This window comes from Gadus macrocephalus, chromosome 15 (genome assembly GCF_031168955.1).
Source record: "Gadus macrocephalus chromosome 15, ASM3116895v1".
NCBI lineage: Eukaryota > Metazoa > Chordata > Actinopteri > Gadiformes > Gadidae > Gadus > Gadus macrocephalus.
Genome location: NC_082396.1, coordinates 9,612,379 through 9,639,018, shown reverse-complemented (window position 1 = coordinate 9,639,018; position 26,640 = coordinate 9,612,379). Strand labels below are relative to the sequence as shown.

Here is a 26,640-nt window from a genome sequence, read left to right as displayed (position 1 = left end):
TGAAACTTATTTTGGCTTGGAGCAATGGAGAGCTAATGAGGAGAAAATTATCTTATGGCTTTCTGAAAAAAAAAAGATGGACGAATGTGAACATAACTGCGTGTTTGACGTGCCTTTTTCTTTTATTCAAATCAAAGTTAGTGGGAAGATGACAGTACGTACAGAACTAGCTTCAACGTTCAGTATCATCAGAGCTAGGCTCGGTGAAGACATAACATTCAGTACATTTCTTTTGCTTAAATGTTTCACAAATAGGACAAATCCTACTCTGTCGCTGCATCAATATATCACAGCCCACCGCTGTGCTCTCAAGCATGAGCGACCACATCCCTTCATAAAACAAATGACCAATCGTAAAAAAGCGAGTGCTACTGTTTTTCTTGCAATCGTTTGTGCTTGCGGCGATTTACTTCAACACAATGTGTTTGTGCGTTCTCACGGCAACCGCTGGTTTTGTATGTACAGGCTATGTGTAATATATTGTCACATTTTGTGTATTATTGTTGAAATAATGTAATGATATATTTTAACCATTGCCTTATGTGTTGGCATATGCTATTGTTCATTGCCAGCAAGAAAAAGAAAATCTGAATTGCAGATTCGGTCCGAATCTCGGGTGCAGGGGTTTTCCTCGTGAGATTAGCACTTTGAAAACAAAAAATACATCTCTTGGAATAGAATCACCTCAAGCTGGCAACACAGAGTTTGAGCAAAAGAAAACATTGACAAGCACAGAGAGGATGCTTGAATTACACTTGACATTCAACATCAGTGTGTTGGTGGCCTAGAGAAATATAAAAAAGCCCAATGTTGGGTGAGGAAACACGAAGAAAATACAAGCTCACGTTTCGAATGGAGCAATTTCATTTTAGTTTGGGTACTCCTACACTCTCCCTCTCACACATGTTCACACATTTAGCTTCTCTCTTCGCATAAAATCAATCAAGATATTGGTGATATTACATTTCTTTCCATGGTATAACCTTTGATACAGCGGGATATTTTCAGATAAGATTTTGATTGCTAAAAACGTATTTCCATGTTATTTCATTCTTTATTCTTCAATGATTTAGTTGCATGATTCATTTGAAAATCAACCTCATCAGGTAAGTGCATCAACTCCTCCACTACTAAGCTGTGTGCAGCGAAGACCCCGTCCAGATCGTCATGGTGACATGCCATTCAAGAGTCATTCACAGAACATATCAATCTAACCAATAACAGCTTCCGTTCAGTTCACCCTAGTGGCTTTTACCCCTTCCCCACGCATGCACTGTCTGCGCAAGCTATTCCGCCACCTTCCCCAAATCCATCAAATGGATATTAAATGACCAAAAGGAAAAGCTACATAAAAGAAAATGATATCTGTCGTCATAAATGCCCACAAACTGTCAAGCGGAATCCAATCCTTCACCAATATGGCGGGTGTTATAGCCAAAGACTGCTGCCAAAGGGTGGCAGTGTGAAAGAAAGGTTGGACCACGACCCAACAGTCACAGGAACAGAAAATGTGGCTGGGGCGATTCCCCCCCCCGCTCTGAACTCCCAGCAGTCCCGGCGGTGCAGCTGAGATGTTTTCAGATTGGCCGGGGGCCCGCAGCCAGACAGAACCGTCTCTCGGTGGAACCCGGTGTTTGGTTGGTCTAATTGTGTGTCGCTAACCCGGATCCACTTAAAATACTGGCGAGGTCGCAAGTTTAACCCACAGCCAACCACTTGGGTGCCAGCATAGGGGAGAAGGAAAGTCATTTTTTGGTTTCCAAAGACTCTCCGGGGAGGTAAGGAGGATTCTGGGAAATGGCTGAACTGCGACCGTGAGAAGCAGAAGGGGAACTGTTCCAGTTGCATTAGTGTCATTCTGTGTTATTCAAATGACACGCTTATAAAGCCTTCTGAAGCATCCCGAGAACAGTAATTCATTATCTTTTGCCTTATCATTTTTCTCTGCGGAAAAACACAAAACAAATGCAATGAAAGTGAGCATAGTTCACTCAGAGCATTGACTGTGTAAAGCTGCACCAGGAGGGAAACAAAAGCCAGGAAGAAAATCGTAGCTTTTCTTGAAGAACACTGTCTGTCAAATGCCGCAGTAATTATTGAAATATAATTGCATCAGGAAAAGACAATAGACCTTAAGGGGCAACAAACCAATATCAGGTCCGTTAAGGCAATTATTATCAATAATTGGTCATTGAGACACACAAGCAGAACACGAGATGACAAGATCCTGCACAAACTGATTGATCATCTGTGGCAGTGTGTCCACGGGAATAAACCAAATCAATAAACAACAAAATTGTCTCGGTCTCCATCCGACCCTCTGAGCCAACTCACTTATTATCAGGAACGAGAGCTGTTGGAGCAAAGGCGTTTGAGATTCTTATTTTTACAAGTACATCCGACGATTCTCTTTGAAATGATTGTCTTTCATTGACTGTTTTTCTGGCTTTCAATACATTTTTTGTGTGATTCTTCTCTATGTAAGGCGAATGGCCACGTTCTGAAAGGCGGGATGAGGGACCATAGAGAAGGCACATGTGAATGTGGGTGTGCGTGTATGTGTTGTGTGTGTTTTAGGTGTGTGTGTGTGTGTGTGTGTGTGTGTGTGTGTGTGTGTGTGTGTGTGTGTGTGTGTGTGTGTGTGTGTGTGTGTGTGTGTGTGTGTGTCTCTGTGTGTGGGTGTGTGTCTGTGGTGTGGTGCAGGGTTGGTGGGCTAGGCTGGGTTGGGGGGGGGGATACGCTGTACAGTAAAATGGCAGCGATATGGCGGGACTCAACTGGCCATTAAGTGGAAGCACCAACAACATATCACCCACAATCCTTAAAGAGAGGGCATTAGTTCCTTGATGTGGTTTCCTAGGTTGTGTTTGTTTACCCTCTTCCCCCCGTCCACCAAACCACCACTCCTCGCCCCAAAACGTCCTCCTCCGACAGCTGCACGCTAAGCACACGAGAGGGCCAGGGCTGTAATCACCAGCCTGGAGGGCGTGTTCCCAGGGCTCCAGGGTCCCCGGCATTAACACGCTTACCGAGCTCAGCCCCATGGAGCACACACCCCCGGGGCAAGAGCCAGGCGCTGACATCCCCTTCTCCGGTTCTCCATTTCTCCTCCCTACTGGTAAAATATCCCCTCTCTCTCTTCCACTCTGCGCGATTGAAAATAACTCGTCCTCCTCTCTCCTCCTCTCTTCCAATCTTCCCTATAATGCAGAAGTCTCCTCTTTCTATCCTCCTCTTCTCAGTCTTCAACAAAAACTCCCTCTACTCTCTCTTCCTCTCCTCACTACCGGACCGGTAACCTCCTCTCCTCTCCTCTCCTCTCCTCTCCTCTCCTCCCCTCCCCTCCCCTCCCCTCTGTCTCCTCTCTCCTCCCTCTCTGCCTCCATCTCCTCTCTCATTCCTCTCCTCCTTCCCCATTCTATTCCTCTTCTCCTCCCTCAGCACCTGATTATAGCTGGCGCAGGCAGATGGATTAGACCAACCCTCCCCCTCCCAGCAGCCCCCCACACCTCCCCTCTCCTCCACGTGGCCTCCCTCCCCTCTCCCAGAACCACAGGCTGCCACTGATGCCAGACACAGTCACACACACATCTGGATTCTAATCACACAATCCCAGAAATAGACAAACAATCGGCAGGCTGGGACCCAGGAGGTGGGCCGCAGATGTGACGCAAGGGGGGAGGGAGAGACCAGGGAGATGGGAGAGACCAAAGAGGAAGCGACAGGGGAGAGATCAGGAAGATGGCGACAGGGGAGAGGGAGATATCAGTGAGAAGGCGACAGGGGAGAGGGAGAGACCAGGGAGAAGGCGACAGGGGAGAGACCAGGAAGAAGGCGACAGGGGAGAGGGAGATATCAGTGAGAAGGCGACAGGGGAGAGGGAGAGACCAGTGAGAAGGCGACAGGGGAGAGACCAGGAAAAAGGCGACAGGGGAGAGGGAGATAACAGTGAGAAGGCGACAGGGGAGAGGGAGAGACCAGGGAGAAGGCGACAGGGGAGAGCGAGATACAAGGGAGAAGGGAGAGACCAAGGAGAAGACAACAGGGGAGAAAGACCAGGCAGAGAGACTCCCGGGGACGGAAAATATGAGGGAGAGAGAGAACAAGATGAGGGAAGAGCGTGAGATAACGAGATGAGGGGAGATCGAAAGAAACAGGGGAAAGAGAGAGAACAAAATGAGGAGAGAGAGAAACACATGGAGGGCAGGATAATGGAGAGGGAGAGTTAACGAGAAACAGGGGAGGGTGAATGAACAAGACGAGGGGAGAGAGAGTCAGGGAAAGAGAAAGAGAGAATGAATGGACAGCCGTCTGAGGTGAGACAGAGGCATCCCATGGCAGGTGACCACCGAGATGGCGACCAGGTCAACACGGGTAGACGCTTGTTGATGAGGAACACAGAGAGACTTGCCCGTGCAGCATGACGTATAGCGCTTGAATGGATTTACCAATCGTATATGTTATTCTATAGCGTAAATGGTGCAAAATATCGTAAGCTAGCAGAGCATAATGTTTGGTTGTAATCGTTGTGATTTTGCTTGATTGCATGCTGTATAGGTCTCTTGAGAACTGCATTGGAGTCAAGTGCAATCTAAAATGGGCCATGGCGCCACTTGTGTACAACTTCAGGTCTTTTCCCACTCCACTACAGTTCGAAATGAGTCACCTAAGAGGTAAATACCTCCACCTGCGCGACAAACATTTTTGTAATTTAACTTGTTGTGCGGAGCAAAGGACATCTCATGCACTTCTGCCCATTCAGCCCCACAACAACACTATTATGTAAGACAATAGTGTTCAGATAATAGCATCCAGTGGCTGTGCACACGTGAATGTGCCTGTCTATGTCTATGTCTATGTCTATGTGTGTGTGTGTGTGTGTGTGTGTGTGTGTGTGTGTGTGTGTGTGTGTGTGTGTGTGTGTGTGTGTGTGTGTGTGTGTGTGTGTGTGTGTGTGTGTGTGTGTGTGTGTGTGTGTGTGTGCGCGCGTCCGTGCGTGCGTGCGTGCATATCTGGATGGTTTGTGACTAGCGTTGATTTGGCTTCAGGCCTGACCTTTCGCTACCCTTTGGCTAAGCTCTCTGCGATCCCAGAATTGAAAGACATGCGTTAAGTTTGCCACTTTGCCTTGCACCGCAGTAACGCACACACACACACACACACACGACTGTTGTGGGGTGAAGGAGGAGCCCTCGTCAAGAGTCAGATAATCCAGAGGAGGAGGGGAGGGCATGGGAGGGGGGAGGAGGGGGGAGGAAGGGAGGGGGAGGAGGAGGAGGGGAGGGGGAGGAGGAGGAGGGGAGGGAGCGAGGAGTGGGGAGGTGAGGGAGGAGTGAGGTGGAGAGGAGGACATGGTAGGGTGGATGGAGGGAGAGGTAGGAAGGGTGGGGGTGAGGGAGGAGAGAGAGAGGTGGGGGGGAGGATATGCAAGGGAGAAATGCGGAAGGCAGGGGACTACGCAGAGGGGTTGAAAAAGCGACAAACACAAAAGGATGAAATGAGACTTCAAGAGTGGAATACTAGTAAAGTCAAATCACTTATATCACGGCGATATTCCCCTTTTATAGCTCTATTATATTAATGTTAACGTTAAGGAATAGGGTTGTGCAAAACTAGATTGTTTCCTGAGAGACTGTAACGACACTGTCACCAGCAACACATAAAGTTTTAACTCATCATTTATTTTTTCGTATTTCTTTAAAGATGTCGGCCCGAGCCAAGGGCACTTGTGGTTGTCGTCCCCGGGAGATTTATGGGGGAGGAGACAGAAAATGTGTCGGTGGCTCGGGGGGTGCGCTGGGGAAGGGGAGGGGGCGGCTATAAAAAAATATCTTCTTCGCAAACCAAGATCATCCCTGGAATGCACACAGCGGCGAATAAAAATGACAACATCAACAACCAGCACCTTCTCCATCTCCGCCCTGCCTCCGACCTCCCCTCTCACCTTCTCTCATCATCCGTCCTCCCTACCATGTCTCTCAGCTCCCCAAACTATTACACTTTGATGGGCCATGTCGCCAGCAATACATCTGAAGCCATCGGCCAGCGGTGTAACCAGCAATACTTCATATATTCTTCCAATACCCTCTCCCTCTCCCGTCTCTCTCTCTCCCGTCTCTCTCCCTCTCTCCAGTCTATCTCTGTACCTCTCTCTCTCTCTCTCTCTCTCTCTCTCTCTCTCTCTCTCTCTCTCTCTCTCTCTCTCTCTCTCTCTCTCTCTCTCTCTCTCTCTCTCTCTCTCTCTCTCTCTCTCTCTCTCCTCCCCCCTCCCTCTCTCACCCTCTCCTCCCTCTGTGTAATTAACAGTGTCAGTCTGGAACCAGTAGGACCCACAGACACCCGGTCATTTCCATAATCAGTGGGATTAAAAAGCTCCTCCGATTTAAAACCCAGGCAGGGATGAAGGACCTCCAGATTGTTAAGCCTTGACGCACGATCACTTTACCAAAGCCCCAACGCTCGTCCGTCCCCCTGGTCACATACACGACATATCACTCTGAGCCGTAACCACACCACAAGACTTAACTCTCACTCTCGTTGAGTATTTTTTTGCAGACGGGCAAAAAAGTAAACCAATGTTTCGGGGAGGCGAATATAAAACAGCAGAAAAAAGGAAGTACTGTGTGAAAAGCCACTGTGATTGCACGTGCATTCAGAGTCAAACCCACGCCAAGCCTTCAATGACCCACCAATGTCAGATATACAACTATTCAGGAAACTGATTCTTCAGACGACTGTGTTTTTCATTATGCCTCTGAAACAGCGGTTCCTGCAGGGAATCCAAATCAACCAGCAAGCCATGCAAGGTTATCCAATCATGTTGCCAGCATGTTGAGTTGAGAGGCACTGATACTTTTAATATTAAACACAAACAGCGTTAAGAAGAAAAAAACTTATATCGAGATTTGCATAAAAAAGAAAATCATGAATTCCATCAGCGCAATAGTAGACACATACAGCTGACAATTGAGTTATGAATATATTTCATGTAACAAAATTCTGGAGATATCTTCCCATTGTTTCTTTCCTGGAAAATTGGAATACTGATGAAGGGGTACTCCAAAAAATGCATACCCTTATACTCAAACCCTGCATTAGAAAGATCACCGTCGCTAGGAGAAGCTAGCAGAAATAAGTACATCCTAGGGATGAAAGAGACGTTTATAATAGTTACATTTAAATGTAATTATTGGCATTACAGTGATGAAACACTGTCTGGTCATAGTAAGCAGAAAGCCATTCAATAAGACGTTATAGTGATGTTCCACATGGAGGTTTCTTGAGCCAAACAGAACTGCTGACCTATATTGGAGGGATAATAGTGAAAGAGGACTGGATGACAGTCATCGTTTGTATTGTTAAGCCTCTTCCACCGTGCATACTGTATACACAGCACAGTGCAGATTACAACTGCATGCGTTATATATATATTTATACCCACACAAATAAATATATATATCTTAACATATATATAAAGATAAATACACACACATATAAACGGGTATATATACATATACACCTATTCATAATGAACGATTTAATAGTAACAGCAAAATAAACATTTTAAAGCTCAAATATTCTTACGCTTATATTTGTATGATATTTGCGTTTTATACCCCTCTGCTTTTTTAGAATTTGAAATATGCATTGACCCTAATTGCAGACCCTTTTTACTACCACTTGTCAAACCAATTGAGCGTTATGTGAGCACTAGACTGATGACGTGGATAACCAGGAGTCAGAGTTTCCATTTGTAGTGCATTCATGGCCACTGCAATATTCTACAATTGACCAAGCAAGCACAGTTATCGCCTACAAAATCGGCGGTTGGCTGGGATGCCGCAAACCTCTCTTCTCTTGTGCAAAACGTTTGTAGAGAATTGTACAGCTAACCACATAAATAGCCTAGAGTGGTCTATTTTTCCATTCAAGCATAGAAAAGTGTGAATAAAGCACATAGCTGCTACTGAAAGTTATTTCACTCATAAAATGCCAACCATATTCAGAAGAACAGTGTTGTGAAGAAGAGGTTCCTTTTAATTATTTTGGTCAACTTGAAAATATTGTGACACGACAAACACACGGTTCAACAACAGGTCCCACTTGTTGAAGTGGGACCTGCTGAATAGCTTTTGGTATTGAATGAGGAATTTATCAGTGAAACTGTCAATAACATCTGTTTTTAAAATGGAAGCTCAAACTCACAACTGCAAAAGGAATCAACTTAGCCGGACCACTGAACTGTTTGAGAGAAAACCACGATGTACACTATCTATATATCTTCCAGGGATTCAATTTGAGTATGATCTAATGCATAAAGTGGATGGGAAGCAAAGCATACTGTATAAGCAGTACGATTTAACACTGATCCACCGTCCATATAAAGCTGATCGGTTAAGAGGAAAAGCTTACAACCGTTTACCATCCACAATCTTGCAACTGCTTGCATTTGAAATATTACACATCCTTCATATGCTGTGACCCAGATCATTGTCTCAACCTTAACTGAACATAAAGAGATATTATTCCATTTCTAATTCAACTTATTTTTTTACCCATGAAGGACTGGGGTTGTTAAGCATCAATGGATAATTTCCTCTAGCAGCTTTTTCTCAGCAAGACTTGTGTCTTTGTAGGCAGAAGGGAGCCGACATGAACAGATGGAGAGCAATGCAAACTCCCCCAGAAATGCCCCAGTCGGGCTCAAGCACAAGAACATCTTGCTGAGACGCGAGGCCCAACGGAGCATTTGAACATTATGAATTGCTGCAAAAAAAGGCATTATGTCAGGCAATAAGATAAGGGTTAAACACACAGTGGGCATTTCATACATCAATTTGGCATGCAGTCTGCTAGCCTCCCGACCTTGTAATCTTAATCCTTTGACAAGAGAATTGCACTTCTGACCCAGCAGGGCCGTTTATAGGAGGCTATGACCCCCCCCCCCCCCCCCCCCCCCCCGATCCCCCGTCCTCCAACCCCGCCTGGTTGTTCAGAAGCCTCATTCCACCTTACCGTCTGGACTCTGGCCCCGGCTGTAGGCTAGCAGAGAGAAGACTGTCATGGCCGTCCCCAGCCACCACCTGAAGAAGAGACACAAGCCCCGCCTCATCTTCTGTCAAGCCTTACTGCCTGCCCACCTGGAAGAAGAGAGGAAAGGAGAAGGGTAAATAAATGAAAGAGTATTCTTCGTCTAGTGCTGCGGAGGGCCATGGCTGCTCCTACTTCACAGCGCCAGTCTGGAGACACACATTGGGCGCAGCCAAACGTTGTCCCGCACCGGAGTAAACAGCTGTTATGCGATGGGTTGCCCCCCACAACTTCTGCAAGCGCTCAGGCATCAATATGGCGGGTGTTGTATTATACATTTGTACTTTTCTTGCTCGATGGCAGGTATACGGGCATATATCGCGCCACAGTGGTAGTCTCTGGATTCAAAACAGCCGTTTAAAAAACAAAGACATTCTACCCTGCAAAAGTGACAAGCGACCACAAAGTGGTGTGTTATAGGATCCCGACGGTGTGGTGTGGCTCTATTTTTCTCCGTATAGTTCCTGAGACGGTGTGAGGCAATTTAAAGTAAGCCTAAGGAAAGGGAAGCGCCTTCCGTCTCCTCTGCCTCTGCCTGAGTGATTCAGCGTCACGGCTCCCCATTGCAGAGTGGCTTCGCAAGGTGATAAGCTGGGAGATCATCAGCCCCGAGCATATGTTAAGGGAACGTGGAGGACCCAGCCACCCGCGTCAACACCATCGTATGCGGCGCGCAGGACAGAATCAGCATATGGGGAACTCCTGCAATAATCAGCACTCGCGAAAGCTATGATTTGGAGAGGACTTAAACTTGTCTCCATAAGCTGTTTTCTTCGTCTTCCCCCAGCTCTCTCTCCTTTGACGCGAAACACAGGACACAGTGTCCGACATATGAATACAAATCGTTTTTCCCTCTCTCTCACACACACAGTCCCTCTCCCTCGCTGAGGAAGACAATATCCTAAGTGGCCAACATATTGTACTGTAATATCCTCCCCGCACACAGAGCAAAAATAGAGCAGCACCTAGCAACCGGTACCACTGTAGCACTTAAGAGGGTGGAACCCGGACACACCAAGAGCAAGAGGTCCACAGCTGTCTTCTCAGCTTCTAACGGCGCACCACAGGGAGATTTCACGCAGCTTCTTCATCTATTCTCCGACTCACACGTCTCGCTTCCCCCCCACCCCCAACGTTGAAGCATATATAATTTGCCACGTTTTTACACCTATCTATCGTGAGAGGACTGAAGTGGGGGGGAGGGGGGGGGGGGACTCTTTGATGTGTTTCACATTTGGTAGAGACGGAGGAAGAAAATAGAAGAAGGAGAAATATAAGAAAAAAAAAGATTTCCAAGCCCCCGAAGAGAGGAGTCATTTTCTGTGCGCCGCCGTTTCCTACAACCTCGCTGACACCGGGGAATAGGCATGCTGGTTTTGCAGCGTCTGGCAGTGATTTTCCGTCTAAATGCAATTGGACAGGAAGCCTGATGTAAGCCAGTGGGTTGATCAGTTGTTCAACAAAGAAAGTGACTGGAGAAATAAATAAATAAAGGGCATCAAATGATACCGGCTGAACGTCTTATGGCTGCCTGTGGCTCAACGGGATACCAAAAAAAATTCTGGTTTGTTTTTCTGTTAGAGATTGTTCATAGAGATTCATTACTATGGCGACACATTAGTGCCATAATTCACTAATGTGATAAAAGATGCATTCGGGCGTATTATATTATTCCACACGCGTAGATATTAACTGCGAGCGCGCAAATGATCTCTGTGCGCGCAAAACAGCCTCTTGCGCGCGCAAATTACCTCAGCGCGCGCAAAACCTCTCGCGAAAGATGTTTTTACGCTCTCGCTCGAATTTAATTTTGGCACTATGGGGGAGGGAACCAAGGCAGGGCGGGCTTTCCTATGATTGGCCGTTTCTGAAGCGCGATATTTGATTGACAGCCCTCCTCTCATTCAATTCTGAATTGTACAGTAAATGGCTGAAACGATAGTTACGTATTGTAACTCCAGATTCTATGAGCATAGGCGCAGCCTTTTAAGTGTCGGCCTCATTGTCCTTTAAATAGCTGAAGAAAAGCTGTTTATTGGGAGCAGAATGTCCGCCGGCGCCCGACTATATCTGCGAAATGCGGACGTCGTTGAGGCACGCCGCACGCGGGCGTAATTGAGGCCCACACTGTTGGTGGTCGGGGATTACACATTTTTCAGTGCTACGGCTCACGCCTAGGGATAACCCAATAGCGATAGCCTTAAAAGGCTGCGCCTATACTCATAGAATCTAGAGTTACAATAAGTAACTATCGTTTCAGCCATTTACTGTACAGTTCAGAATTGAATGAGAGGAGGGCTGAGGAGGGCTGTCAATCAAATATCGCGCTTCAGAAACGGCCAATCATAGGAAAGCCCGCCCTGCCTTGGTTCCCTCCCCCATAGTGGCAAAATTAAATTCGAGCGAGAGCGTAAAAACATCTTTCGCAAGAGGTTTTGCGCGCGCTGAGGTAATTTGCGCGCGCGAGAGGCTGTTTTGCGCGCGCTGAGGTAATTTGCGCGCGCGATAGGCTGTTTTGCGCGCGCAGAGATCATTTGCGCGCTCGCAGTTAATATCTACGCGTGTGGAATAATATAATACGCCCGAATGCATCTTTTATCACATTAGTGAATTATGGCACTAATGTGTCGCCATACATTACTGGTTAATATTGGTTTGGTATTATTTGGGGAAAACATACTAAAAGCGAAAGCCCAAAAAGGGGGGTTCGCTTAGGTTCATTTGTGGTTTGTTTTGCCCTAAACCATTTCATGTTGAAGTTTAAATTCTCTCTGCTACCAGCAACTGCAACAGAGACCTTTACCAAAGCAGGTTTAAAATCTGAGTTCAGGGGAGAGACAGTGGGGTCCCAGTCTGACCTGGCCAAGCAGCAGTTAGTGGTGAAATGAGACGCATGTACAGGCTCCCCATATCCACCTCTTTGGAGAGACACAGAAGCTGGGTCGCTACAGAATAGAGCCATCTCCCACTGTTTATATCTTTACTCAGACATCCCCTTGAACCAAGCGGACGAAATATTGGGACAGTTAAAAAGAGAAAAAACGAAAAGACAGCAGCAAATCAAACTGTTGGCGGAGGACCAGAGAGAGAGTGACAGATCTTAGGGGTAAGGGTGGAGGAGGTGGGTGAGGAGGTGGGAGACAAGAGTGAGGCTGAAGCAATCACAGTTATGGATTACATGGAGGAGGAAAATGCAGGGCGTTATCCTCAGTGCAGGGGGTTTGCTCTGCGAAAATAACACAGTCTCTCTTTCCGTCTGAGTCTCTCTTTTTCTCTCCCTCGCTCTGTGTTCCTCCAATCAATTGTCTCCCCATCAGCCTTCCTCTCTCTCTCTCTCTCTCTCTCTCTCTCTCTCTCTCTCTCTCTCTCTCTCTCTCTCTCTCTCTCTCTCTCTCTCTCTCTCTCTCTCTCTCTCTCTCTCTCTCTCTCTCTCTCTCTCTCTCTCTCTCTCTCTCTCTCTCTGAATGTGTTCAAAAGACATAAGGAAAGTAGAACAAGTCTTTACAAGCGGTATTAGTGCAGCTCAGAGTTGGCTTCTGGGTTGGCCTATCTGGCGCTGGTGTACAGCGGGGGTTCCCACATAGACAGATGGCGCTATAGCAATTCAACGCCGACTGCGTTTTATGAAAACATTGACTTGGAAGTCCTCCCTCTCCCCTCGTTCCTAAGTCTTTGATGGTTTCGAGGGGAAGCCGTCAACAAGGAGAGAAAAAAAATATGGAATTTAAATTCAGCACTTCAAATTTTGGAGTGAAAACCAAAACACATCACGAGGCCTGATACTTCTCTCCCTTCCCAGAGCATTGTGTCATCAACCGTGGGCAATATGCTTGCCTAAGGAGCTGGCCGCCCTGAAATAAGATACAGTCAGACGGCCTGATATCAGCGGCTATTAAACGCACACACGCTTAGCCATTGTGGCGGAGCACAATGGAGTAGCCCAGGCTTCACTTCTCTGACATAATCCGATTTACAGACGACAGCAATTGTCACAACGTCTCTGTCACACTTGGGAAATATTTCCCCTTCAGGGGCTTCATTCAAACATAACTAACAGTATAGCGAGCAGTTCAGATGAATCAGTGACACCACATTCAAAATTCCCTTTTTCCTCCTCCAGATAGATAAGATGTTCTTTATTAATCTCAGATGGGGAATGTTGGGCGCCACAGCAGAAGTTGGCCTACAAGTAAGAAAAATGCACCCCAAAAAATCTGCAATAATATACATAGCATAAATATAAAAAGGCACTGCAAATCATTGCTCTATTGAGAACGCCAGTATTTTCTGAATTGCGAGAGGTTAATATAATTATTTTAATCGCTTCCACAACTAAGACTACGTCTCCATCAACCAGCATTGATTCAAACCCAAATACACAGACACACACCTAATCATACAGGCGGCTGCTTTCAGATCCTGCTTCACTCGGCTGTCATTAAGCGTGTATCCGATCCACCTTTTTTCGACACCTTTGCCACGCTCGCCGGGATAAGCCACGTCTGCGATGGGCTACGCCTTGTTAATCAGAGCGCCGCTTCCTATACAGATGGCGGGGCGAGGCGTTCCTCAGCGGCCCTGACTCTCCCATTAGCCGAGCAGCATGGAGGCGTGCAGCACAGGCAGACGAGGGAGGGAAAAACTGCACAGTCATCGATTTGACGAAAAACAGCTGTAAATTGCATTTTTTTTGTGGCCGCAGGCAATCCACGCCCCTCAGGTGAATGATGAGGGTTTGAGAGTGCGGTGCCTGACACCGCTGATATGACTGATCAGATGGAAAAACACCCAGCACCACCATCGGGCGCGTCACATCCCGCAGATGAGGCGTTCAGACGCCCCCAGCCCTGCCTTTTTGGAAGAGGATGACGACGCATTGTTAGCTAGTGGAAGCAATCGCCTTCTACCGACCACCACAGCAAGAGAAGCAACAACCACAACAATCCCTGTTTAAAATAATAATGTACGGCAGTTATATTGGGACACGGAGGTGTGTCGGAAAATCATTACTTTGGCGACACACATTTTAAGATTAGTAACTCAAACGTTTTTTTTAGTTTTGCTGGTAACCACAATATGACACACACACACACACACACACACACACACACACACACACACACACACACACACACACACACACACACACACACACACACACACACACACACACACACACACACACACACACACACACAAACTGCCAGTCGGGCTGTCAATAGAACACAGGAATCTAATCTTTACAGGGCAGTTTATCTTCAAAGACCTTTCTTATGCGTGACCGCAGATCTGATGGCTGAAGTTAGCTCAGGCAGGCAATCAAAATATCATTACCAGCTCTGACAGTATGGGAGAGACATGGACGTCTGGAAAACATACGCTTGGTTACCTACACAGCACTCGGTGTGCTTCATTGAGCGGTCATGCAATTAGTTTTACAGCAGCTAGGAAAGGGGATGATTTGTCTGTTGGTAAAACTATCTTTGATCAACAGGGACTTCGAGTGAGGCTTAATTAGTTTTCTTAATAGTTTTTCGAAACACCGAGCACTTATACAAACACTTGCTGTTACTGTCGGCGAAAGACAATTATTCATGTTGATATAAGTTCATTTGATTTGACGTGCTGCGTAATTGCGTTTGAGTTTTTCTTCATTTTCATTATGTTCTGGACAAAGCTTCCAATCAATTGTGCTTTGTCTGAACGGCGAGTGGTTTTCAAGGCTGCACACGCTAGACTAGATGGATAGATGGCACTTTGTTAACTAATCAAACGTTACGTTTGTTTCATGGCAATCCAATTCATAATCTGGCTAACGGGGACACTTTACAGCACGAGTCAGAAGACGGACGACAGGTGAACAACGTGGTGAACAACAGGGAAAGTCGATCGTGCCCAGGGCCTCGTTTCCCAGGACCCTGGTGTGGCGGTAAGGAGATACCCTGAGACCTCAGGGCGGTGTGTGTAACGCCTCCCTCGTTGTAAATGTAACCAAGCTGAAACCTCATTGAATTACATGACGCACAAAGCCACTGAACACGCACGCACGCACGCACACACAGACACAGATTCAAAACAAACACATGCAGGTATACACAGGGCACACAGCACACACACAGAAACACAAACAACACCCATTTAGAGACAAACACACTCACACAAATAGATGCCAAACACAAGCAGGCACAAACCACATAAACACATAGAGACACACAAACCCACACAGACAAACACAGACACATAAAGACAGAAAAACCCACATGCACCACACACACACACACACACACACACACACACACACACACACACACACCTATGACTGAAACAAAAACAACAGACATACATATACCAAACGGCAAAGAAACATCTCCGGTATAGTCAACTTCACCTCTGCACTCTTTTGTGTGGCGTAAAGGTTACATTGGACTGGAGGGAGTTAGGGCTGAACAAATAGCAAGAGTGGTCAATGGAGATGTGTATCAGGAGGCTTAAGAAAGCTAATAACGATGAAGGCAAGGAGAAAGAATGGCTCTTTATCGTCTACTGCAAGGTTTAATCACTCATTATTAACTCAAATGAATAGCTCTTAGCTAAGGCTACAAAGGCCCCTTCACATAGTGACAGAGCCTTATCCCCCCTTACCCCCGCTAGCAGAGCATTTAACTAGAGGGACAACCATCGAGAGCATGGGCTGAGCATTTTGGAGCGATAACCACGTGACGACACTATTATAGCACTGGGAAGAGGAAAACATATTCCATTCCAGCCTGGGTCACAATGGCATTTACATAAGGGACAGCACTGACCCCTCGGGTGCAGGGGAGTGGGTAGTTTCCTTGACTACAAGCCAGAATCAGAAATTAATAACGATTAAAATTAGGGGCTTTTTTCTATGACTTATTTATTTTTTCTGTGACCTTTCAACAAGAACTCTTGCCTACGCGGTAGGTGATGTTTTAATTTCAGGAGGAGGTGGAGAACAATGGAATTAATACATTCCTCACTTTTTGGTCAAGTGACTATTCACGGTTCATATTAACTGGTGCTCCTTGAGCACAATTGATTCTACCCATGTTATTGTGTGAATTATTATGATTTTTTATTTATTTTTTTACTAGGCCCAAGGAGCAAAACATTAAGAAAACATGACACAAGGGTAACAGAATAATGTAATATTTTGTCCAATTTATTCACTCTTGCCTGCCAAATACGGCAAGAGACCAGGCTCAAAGTCTTCAGCGTACACTGAGTCTCTGTTTAATTAAAACCAAGAACAAGAGACTCTTGTTTGTAAAATTATCTATTTATATGCGAATAAACTTCACTCAAAATAGAAACTTGCTACCACACACTACACACTACAACTGTCATAAAAGTAGGTTAAATGATAGTCAATGATACACCAAACACTCACAAAAGTATAGAGATAAGTGAAGTTGTAGATTAGAATTTCAACGTAATGGTTGACTGCTGTATTTTCTGGATGCCTGTTGGAAGTCGGTAAAGTTAATTCATTTATTTTTTCAATGAAATTGTTTCTACCTTTGGAATAATTATTGGATCAAATCTACATATATGTAAAATACTGTTGAAAGAAGTGTTTGTTCAAACACAAAAATGTCCCTGAATGCCAAGAACATATTTGATTAATTTAGCTAACTACAGTATTTTGATCAAATGTTTTAGGTAAATTAGGGGTTTTGGCCTAGTTCAGATGCTGTTGTGCTTATGGATCTAATTGCTGTCATTATGTTGCAATTTCAAACATCTTGTGTTTTCAACGTATTTTGTAGGAGGTGCCGACGCAATGAGTTTAACCCACACAGCTTCTCAGATTAATTGTATGTCATGTTAAACATGTAGCTGTGCCAGTGTTGCGCCCAGCGATCTTCTCGAAATGATAAAATGTACCCGTTTATCATGTTATTTAGCCGGCGGTTTCATGCAAACTTAATTAAAGTGAATTCAGATACATGTCATAAAAGCTGCTGTAGGGAAGATTCGAGAGAAAGAGTGTAAGAGAACAAGATTTTGATAATGAACAAGCCCAAATATGTCCCCTGCCTCATTACGTTTCTGTGCCATTGAGATGTGTTGCATTTCGCCGACCAATGCTTAACAGGAAAGATAGGTTCCCTGGACCAATTATGGAAAAGATTCCCTTATTGGTCAGAAATGTGCTAGGAGAGGCTATAGATGAAGATTGGCTCATGAAGAGGCAGGTGCAGTCAACTTGAAGCAGATATTCTCACTGCGCATTTCACTCACTTAACCTGAAGAATAGTTAGTTAACTTTGAGCATCAGGTAGCATGAGAGAAGATGGACTAAGATGTACTTCCTAAAACCCAGTGGGGCAATCGTCAGAATGAGAAAGAGATAAACTAATTAAAAAGTATGTAAAAACACATCTGTACACAATATTAGTAGTGGCCATGTTAATGCAATAGAGGATATTGAAGCATGCTGAAGCCCAAAATATCCCCTAATTCAGTGTGAAAGAGGTGCAGTTCTTGGGGCTTGGGTGGTGGAGGGGAGAAGGTTATTTTAATCCCTGGGCTACACTCATCTCATGACCACCATTTTAAATCTTTAAACCCCCCTTGCTGAGCCGGCTCTAAGCGGGGTGTCATGCCCCCCCCCCCCCACACACACACACCCCCACCCCCACCCGCTGCCTGGCGTTTAAAAGAGAGCGGTGTCCCGTGTCACAAGACCACCCGCCCGCCTTAATGCGGCAGCACGGAGGCCACTTAGACCGCCCGCACACACACACACACACACACTTGAATACCGGCAGCTTGGGGGGGGGGGGTGCTTCCTGGCTTTACCCCTCTCTGAAGGGCTCACGACACTTAGTCAGACGAAGTCGGATAAGGACGTCTGGTATGAAAGTCTGGTGAGAAAGTCGATTTTGTAACCTTTGTGATATTACACATTTTAGAAAGAAAAAATTAAATATTGTCAGAACGGGGATGGGTATGACAGTTGAGACGGGAATATCTAATAGTTGCTGATAAAATCAGAAAATGTAATTGTGAACAATATTGGATAAGACATTTGAGAATAACTAAAATAGTTGCCGAATTCAGAAATACATAGAAAATAAACTTTGAAAGGTTATGTCTTCGGCTGACCTTATGTACAGGCTAATGGCTTTTGACGTTGACTCAAAATGTATCCCTTATGGTTTTCAAAACCATTGTACTGCTAAAAAAATTATGGGGGACTCACGTGATGTGATTGGGACCAAAAGATTGAGATTGCCATCCAAACTATGAGAATTCTTTATGATTTTGTGTCCTTGTGAAAGACTTTTTGCTCTGTAATTTGTGATTATGATTACAATGATAGCAAAATCCTGGGCAGTGGCGGAACCAAATGACGCTGCAATTGCTCCGGCAAAACCGAGCATTTCACATTATTTCCTAAGAGAGAAGAACGTATATTAGAGGTGGCAATGACATGGACTGGTTAAAGACTTTGCTACACTGTCTGGGGCTCAAAAACCTCTCTTTGGCTGCTTGCTGTTGACGTAAAAGACACATTTGTATTCATATTTCACCTGATAACTAGTTGACGCTAGCCAGATGGCACTTGGAGGTCCTCTGAACCAGCTATTGTGTGCCATATGGAGTCAGGAGCTGAGCTGGGGCTATTGAATCAATATCTTTGAATGCTTGACCATATAAAGACCATAGTTGGACAATACATATTGACACATCAAATGAACAAAACACTCAATTTTGGCTCTCCTTAAAGGCATTTTGTAAATATTTTTTTGTAAAGACCACATTAACCTATTCTGCCTCCCCATTGTTCCACATCAAAAGGTAAAAAAAATAGAAAAATAGCTGATTTCTTCCTTAGAGGCCTGCAGCAACTACATCAGAAAGGTGAAACATGAATTTATTTGTCATTTCAAACTTTGTTACTCATCCATGTGATCCATCTTGAGAAGTACACAAGCATCCTATATATATGGGTATGGGACCTAGGTAAGGAAAGGAATACAAATTAACAGAGCGGCCTTGTTCCAATCAATTATTTAGAATCCAATGAAGCCCAGCGTTATGATTGTGGGAGCTGGACTCATATTGTAAACTGTTCCTCTGCGCAGGGAACATCCCAAAGGTAAACCCAGGTTTGTTTTGTTATGTTCTTGCAGAGATATTAGATTTCATTGACAGGTTGAGGGTATGCGCACACACACACACACACACACACACTCTCACACACACACACACACACACACACACACACACACACACACACACACACACACACACACACAGTCACACACACAAAAAAGAATTAAAGTTATCGGATGAGGTGTTATTATATTCAAAAATATGAAGGGAATGCATTATTGATGGAAGTTTGGTCTCTTTCCAAATGAAATCTGTGGATATTAAACTAGGCGAGGTGAGCATACTGTCAATTGCAAGAGAGACAACATTTCCATGAAGACATTTAACAAATATGCCATTACATATTTAGTAGGGAAGGCAGTTTCAAACACAGGAAAGACAAAAGGAAAATACATCACTCTGTTGGGCGGCATTGCCTCATTGACCTGTCGATCATTTTAGAAACAGCGGAGGGAAGGTTTCTTCCACCCCGACGACGAGGGACATGATCCAACTCCCCAAGTCGCCAAACTTTTTTCACATCGAGACATCTGAGAAAAAAGATGTCCTAAATTACATGATCCCCCGCTGAGCCTGTTTCTTCACTGTCCAGATCAATGGTGGTGTCAACAGCCATCTGCTCCACGCTGACCTATCCCTGATGTTTTTCTCTCCTATTGCTCCCTATAGGAATGGTTTTATTCTGCTACAGCTTTCCAGATGAAAAAAGGAATCGACTATCCCTGAATGTCTCATGCCTTTGCAGTTTCTGAGCGAATGAAGCCCTATCTGCCCTGCTGTGGATCACCTGTGTGAATACTCAAACACAAGAGAGAGAACCCCACGCAGCAACCTCTCATCATTGACACAAATGCATAAGATCACATGGTTTGTTTTTCCCCGGCGCGTGTACAGTGCATAATAATCAGCTGCACCTGATTATTATACTGTACTGTACGTCATGTTATCAATTTAAATAAAGTGAGCTAAAGGGACAAATTAAAGACAAAGGTATGTAGGGGAAGTAACAGGAAAGGAAGATGGATGGAATGAAAAAGGGGGATAGATGGAGCGAAAGGATGCAGGAAGGAAGGACACATCGAAAAAGCGTCCCTTTTGGCCTCGTCCGCTTCCTCTCCCCTCTCTTCGTCCAGGATCATTTTAAGCATGGCTACCCAGCAGTCCCTTATCACGCTAAAAAGATTGAAATTGTCTCCCGGAGGTGTCTGATCTGCATATAAATAGCCGTATTAGCTAAAAACATTACAGTAACAAGGGAGCCGAAAAATAGTTTTTTCTATGTTCAGCTCCGTTCTTTAGTGTGTCAGTGTTTAATGTGTGCTGTTCTGACACCAGAGATAATCATTTATGTTAGGTATAATATGACCGAAGCAGATAATGGATACAACTTCCCTGATATGGGACAGCTGAAAATAGTCTATTCTCAGAATCTAAGCACAGCGGCACCGGATTGCCCTTTGCCGGAATTCCTTCCTCGACTTCTCACCTTTTCTGTGAAACGTGACATGCCCTGCCGTGGTTTTAGACACAGATATTTGATGCAACCGAGTTCAATTCATCCCATTTCCACACCCGCAGCAAGGCGCACAACTAGCAACTCCCAGGCAATGCCACTTTCTATTCATCTGTTTATAATAGTTCATTCAACACACACTTTGAAAGACAAATGAGTCCATATTTTGGAGGCATGTCATTAATGAGCTGGTAGGGGGGAGGTATCTTTCACAGGGATGCCTATGGATGAGCCAGGTTCAAACCGAGGTTCCTTCAGCTGGGAGGCAGACACCCAAACCACTACACCAGCCTTCCCACACCTTGGAATGGCTCCAAATAAATCTAGGTTACAGTATCTGGCTGTTTTCTGCATTTAGTGGGGAACAACCAGCACGCCTGGCTGTAACGTGTGATAGATGACGATACTATTAGTCAGAGGTTATTAGTCATTCCCTTGTTAATTGCGGTCTTATCCACATATTAACACCCCCGGGGAATCTCTTTCAGAACGAGTCGAAGTGCGATAACGTCTGATGAGAAAACGATTATGGGTGTCGTCAGAATAACCCACGATGGTGAAACTGCAGCTTGCAGGGTTGTCTATTTCCAAGCAACTTCAGAAGAACATTAAAGCGATACTACTCACTTTTCACACTTATGCTCACTCATGGCCAAGGTTAACAGCAGAGAGTTGACCTGCTCTCTTCAGCATGTCGGTGACATAGTCAAAACAAACCACATCAGGAAACGAAGCAACTATGTCTCCAACAAAGGAAATGGCTTGGCGTTTAACTTGTGTTTTGTTTTTATACAAAATGGCCAACACCACGAGATTCGCAGAGGAGAAAAATATCTGCGCAAATGTTCCTTCTACTTACTGCTAGAGGAGAAGATCACGGCAGCAGCAGAGTCCAGGGGGCTGGTTGTAGTCTTTCGCTCGGTTCTCCGTATCAACAGTAGGGCTAGAATGGAGCGAAAAGACTACAACGCCTTTCCGTTTCCGGTCAAGGAGCAATGAGTCTTCCAACCGAAATCAATGGATTTACAAAATGCCAAATAAAACACGACAGAAACTGTATTTCGCTACGATACTTGATTTGGAACATCAACGAACAACACTAACCACTCGCACATTTCTGAAAACCACATTTAGGGTTGTTTTAAGGACAGTTTTGTGAATACCCATAGCCAGCCAAGTGAAGCAGGCAGGGGCGATTCGAAATGAGCCAAATACCGACAGGACCAATAGTCAAAATTTTGGTGTAAACCACTCTATTTCATCCTTGTGATCTACCGTAGTAGGCTCTAGCCCTATTGATTTCAATATGAATTCCTAAGGTTACAGTATTTCTATTATAAAATTAATTGCAACATGAGCCACCAATCATTATGCCATGCCACATCACCTCCTGCTGTCTAATGAGCTGCATTGAACACAATAATCTATCTATTGAGAACACCAAATCCATATTTCCTGTTATTTTGGTGAAAGTAATGCAAAAGTAATGTCAAAGTAGTGTAATGCCTTACAATTCAAAGACAGTAATATTGTAATGTAACTAATTACTTTGTAATGACAGTAAACATTTATAAATAATGCATTATTCTTTTGAAGTAACTTGCCCAACACTGCTAATGAAATCAAAAAGTACAATAGTTTTCTAATGCAGAGTTATGATGTCCGCTGATTGTATCTTCCCACCTAACGGTTGGCACAAACCAAATCTAATTGTAGAGCATGATTAGTTATGACTTGAATGTATATTCTTAGAGGCAAGGCTTTCGTCCGGTCTGAAATTAGTTGTTCTCAGACCGACGTAGAGTAGTGTTTCCAGAGTTCATTCTCATAGAAGTGCGGGTTTGGTGAAACTACAATGAGCCATCTCATCTACGAGTTACTGTGGATGTATTGTCGTTCCAATTAGCTTTTATCAGCTACCTGCTGCCCTCCTCTCCTGGAGTACCAAACACACCCCAACCAACGGGCTACCATTCACTCCTGACTCAGACTCAAATTGGTAGCTTATTGCTACTCCTCTCACAACCCTAACCGTATAACCTTTTACACCTGACTGAAAAGTTCTTTCTGACAATAAAAGACTTGGAGACAATGTGCTTGCTTCTCTTCTCCCCAAAACGGATGAAGAATTGTCTTGAAGGGGATTGTACGGGCGCTCACTGGTTCTGGAAGCTTCGTGATATTTTATGCTTTATCTAGGAACGATTGACATTTAATTTAAAGATACTCTGATAACGATCTGAAAAATTGTGCAATCTATGGATAGATAGCTTTATCGCAAAATACCACACAGCCTCCCTCCAAAATGCATTCCGCTGAAATAACCTCATATCTTAAGAATGTGCATCGGTGATTGATGATTGACTACACTTTTTGTGGAACAGAATATTATTATTCAGTGGACAATTTTAGTTAAAGTGAGTTAGATTTTGGATCCATATAAATGTTGAGCAGTAAGGGGAGAGGGCATCTTGCCCAAACAGCTACAGGTTAGCTGCAAACCTGAACTCGGTACTCATCTGAGGGTGCAACAACTTAACCACCGCCCTCAAATCGAGCCCGGTGGGATATTCAAATGGGGTTGTGTAATAAATACATATATTTGGATGTGAACCTGTGGACAAGGAAGCTTGGATACTTGAAGTGTGAAGCTACAGCCCCTCCAAATCGACAGTCAGCCAAAGTAAGGTCATAATGTGACTCATTTAATCACTTAGAAAAATGCAAGAAGTCGGCTTACAGTGTTTGACATGCAGCAATTAGTGGTTGCAAGTCTAGAGTAATGCACTTGCTGATTGGGTGCTTCCCGATAGCTACAACTAGTGTGACTTCCTCTTGAGTGTTGGTTTAAATGTCATCCATGCAGTGTGGTCCTATGGAGCCGGGAAAAAATGGCTGCTGACGTCATACAGCGTGCTATTTCTAACCCAGCAGCAGCTCCATATCGATAATGCCATAATGTCGTGGGTGCACCCTACTGACTGCAAGGAGACTAATGTTTTTTTCTGTCGATGGAGACGAAAAAAACACCTTGACACCAATTTCATATAATGCTACGATGCTACAAATATGTGATCATGCATGAGTAAATTATTGGATCGGTCAATGATTTCATTAATTAAATATTGTTGACTGACTATCTATAAATTAATGAGGGAAAGTATGTTGAGTGCATGAATGAATTGATGAATGGATCAATGTTGTCAAGGTCTGGTAACTGAACAGATTTCCATACAGCAAATAAGGTACCAGCCAACTTTATAAGCCTCAAAGACAAATGCAACACGTAGATTCAATAATTGTAATATAGGCCGCCATTTTACCTTGCATGTGTTTTTAACCACATCGTTTTGACGAGACTGATGATGGAAGCCACAATGATGATTGCCAATGATTTTCATCTTCGCAAAAAGAATAACACGGTTGTCGTTTTGAATGTGCAGTGTTGTGGTGTCAGCACAACGGTCAAACCGGCCACTTCAATTGTAAACGTTAATTCCACTTAATGCTATCCTGTCAGCGGGTCGTAATTCCGCGTTCCCAGGGGAATCCTGATGCATGCGCGCACTGACCCCGGGAAAGTTCACCTGTCAGTAATGTCGAGCTGAGGACGCCTAGATGTGATCCTTCACACCGGCTGTCTAAAGCGCTTTCGCTCAGCGAGTTCAGTAGGCCGATTCAATCTGGCCATAGTTTAATTTTTTTTATTTTTTAGATCAGACGGCCTACGAAAAAGTGCCGTCAAGACATGGAAACTCGACCTCTTAACACGATGCATCTGCACGGGATAATGGGACGTGTCATCTCTCCGGATGCATTGTGCACGCCAGTGAGTGCCCTGTGTTTTAAACTCCACGCCGGTGTGCAGATTAAGGGCAGCCGGGAGCGAGCGGCGCGCCTCTCCATTGGATTACTTCAACATTTAGTGAGTGTTTCGCGGCCGTGAGTACAGTTGGTGCGGCAGACCAGTGACAGCACTGAATACACCAAACAGCCCGCCTCAAAACGGCGTTAACAGTCACCATGTCGTTTACGCATGCAGAGCACTCCAGTACGCGCAAAAAAAATAGGCAACAAAGGAGAACGCAAAGCAACGCATATGCAACACACACACACACACACACACACACACACACACACACACACACACACACACACACACACACACACACACACACACACACACACACACACACACACACACACACACTTATATTTTTCAGTCACACAGTACAATAACACAGCATCCTACCATGTCGGGGTTTCCACTGTACATAAATCCCATCCGTGAGTGGCCGAGAAGCAACAGAGACCCGGCGCGCAACGTCGCTACAGCATCTTGCACAGGAGCTCAGCGGCGCGCCACCGCCTGTCGTGTCTTTTATCCCAACGTCAAAAAAAAAAGCAGACGAGAGGTGCTCGCTGTGAACTACTTCCCCGACCGTCCTTACTCCGGTGGGGCTGATGGCAAAGCCGGGAACGCCGAGAGTAGGCACTGCGCGACGCAACGAGTCTCCTTCCACCCGTCTTTCGCTCGCTCTCTCTTGCTCTCTCTCTCTCTCTAGTCTCCAAGTCTCTGTGCTTCTTTGGTAGAGACTGTATCGCTCATGACGCGTGGAGGAGGGTTAATCTCGTTACAACGGTCAGTAAAGGTGAAGCCGGCTAAGCGTCTCCCACCGACCTCCGTCCCGCAAGTCTGATCCATCCAAGTAGGCTAGAAACGCGCGCTTTGTATTTAAGACGCGTGGTCGTGCATTCGTTTTTCCTTTCCTTTCATTTGGACACAAAACTGCATTTTTGACGGCATTCACACTGGTGTCACGAATTAAGCCAACTTGACAAATGCGTGGATCTGTTTCATTCGCATCATTCGTCAAATCCAATTTGGGGATCGCTAAATAATTTCACAGCCTCCCCCAATATAAAATATTCATTCAACTATAGCAGAGCAAGTAAACACCAATGCCCGGGGAGAGGGTGAACAAGAGGCGGAGCACTTTTTCCCAAGTCAGCAAAACTGAGGGCCCCATCTGCCATCTGGTCCGTACAGGCTAGGTTTGCACATCTGATGTGGCCCCCACACCGGCCATGAGCAATACAATAAGCACTCACACATGCTCCAGTTTCGAACCGAATTGCAACGTTATTCCGGTCTACCAAAACAGAATTTCTGTTCTCTAACTTCCTCTAACTAAGTGATGTTTACGCCAGTTACAACAGTCCCTGAAGTATTAACAATGAGAACATGGTGACAAGAAGAACAGCAACAACGGCCAACAGAGAATAAATATGGACTTTTTTGACAGAGATTGGACCAAGCAATATCCAAACATTGTAATGGAAACATTGCATTTCGTATGCCCCGATCGAAATTCTTCTCCTCTTTCCTGCCTCTCGCCACTGAACTGGCCAATCTGTAATGAATATCGCTTCCTCCGAAGTACGCTCAGAAGTCTCGCCCTCTCGCTCGCCAATAACGTTCAGGAGTTCTCAATTAAGAAGAATTTGTGGTTGTTGAGGCTATAAAATTGAAATTGAACCCAATGTATACCTTAAACACACACCACCATTACAGATAAATGGACCAGTTTAGAAAACCAATCAAAATACGACCACTGTATTGAATATTTGTAGACGCACGTTGTTATAGGGGACATTGAATGAGAACCATGCGCCGGATCGAATGTAAGGAGGCGTTCTTAATACAGACATATCAAGGACATTTAACCTTTCTCTTGTGGTCAGACTTTATAAGTCTTATGTCTTCAATTGGAAAGTATACTAACAACTGTCAACTACCTGAAGGTTTTACCATTTGGAACCACCTACGGATCATATTGAAACGTTTGTAAGGGATACTTTGTGCAATGCAGAATAAGGCTGATCGT

The 26,640-nt window shown here is 44.8% G+C and overlaps 1 protein-coding gene across 1 annotated transcript in view; it reads right to left on the bottom strand.

Annotated features, from left to right (window-relative positions):
• Positions 1-25,755, bottom strand: part of LOC132473020 (protocadherin-15-like) — a 191,929-nt gene extending 166,174 nt beyond the window's left edge. The window contains 2 exon segments of the mRNA XM_060072940.1: positions 9,016-9,140; positions 25,005-25,755. Of these exon segments, the coding sequence (XP_059928923.1) occupies positions 9,016-9,112 (97 nt within the window). The 5' untranslated portion in view covers positions 9,113-9,140; positions 25,005-25,755.
• Between the last annotated feature and the right edge of the window lie 885 nt (positions 25,756-26,640).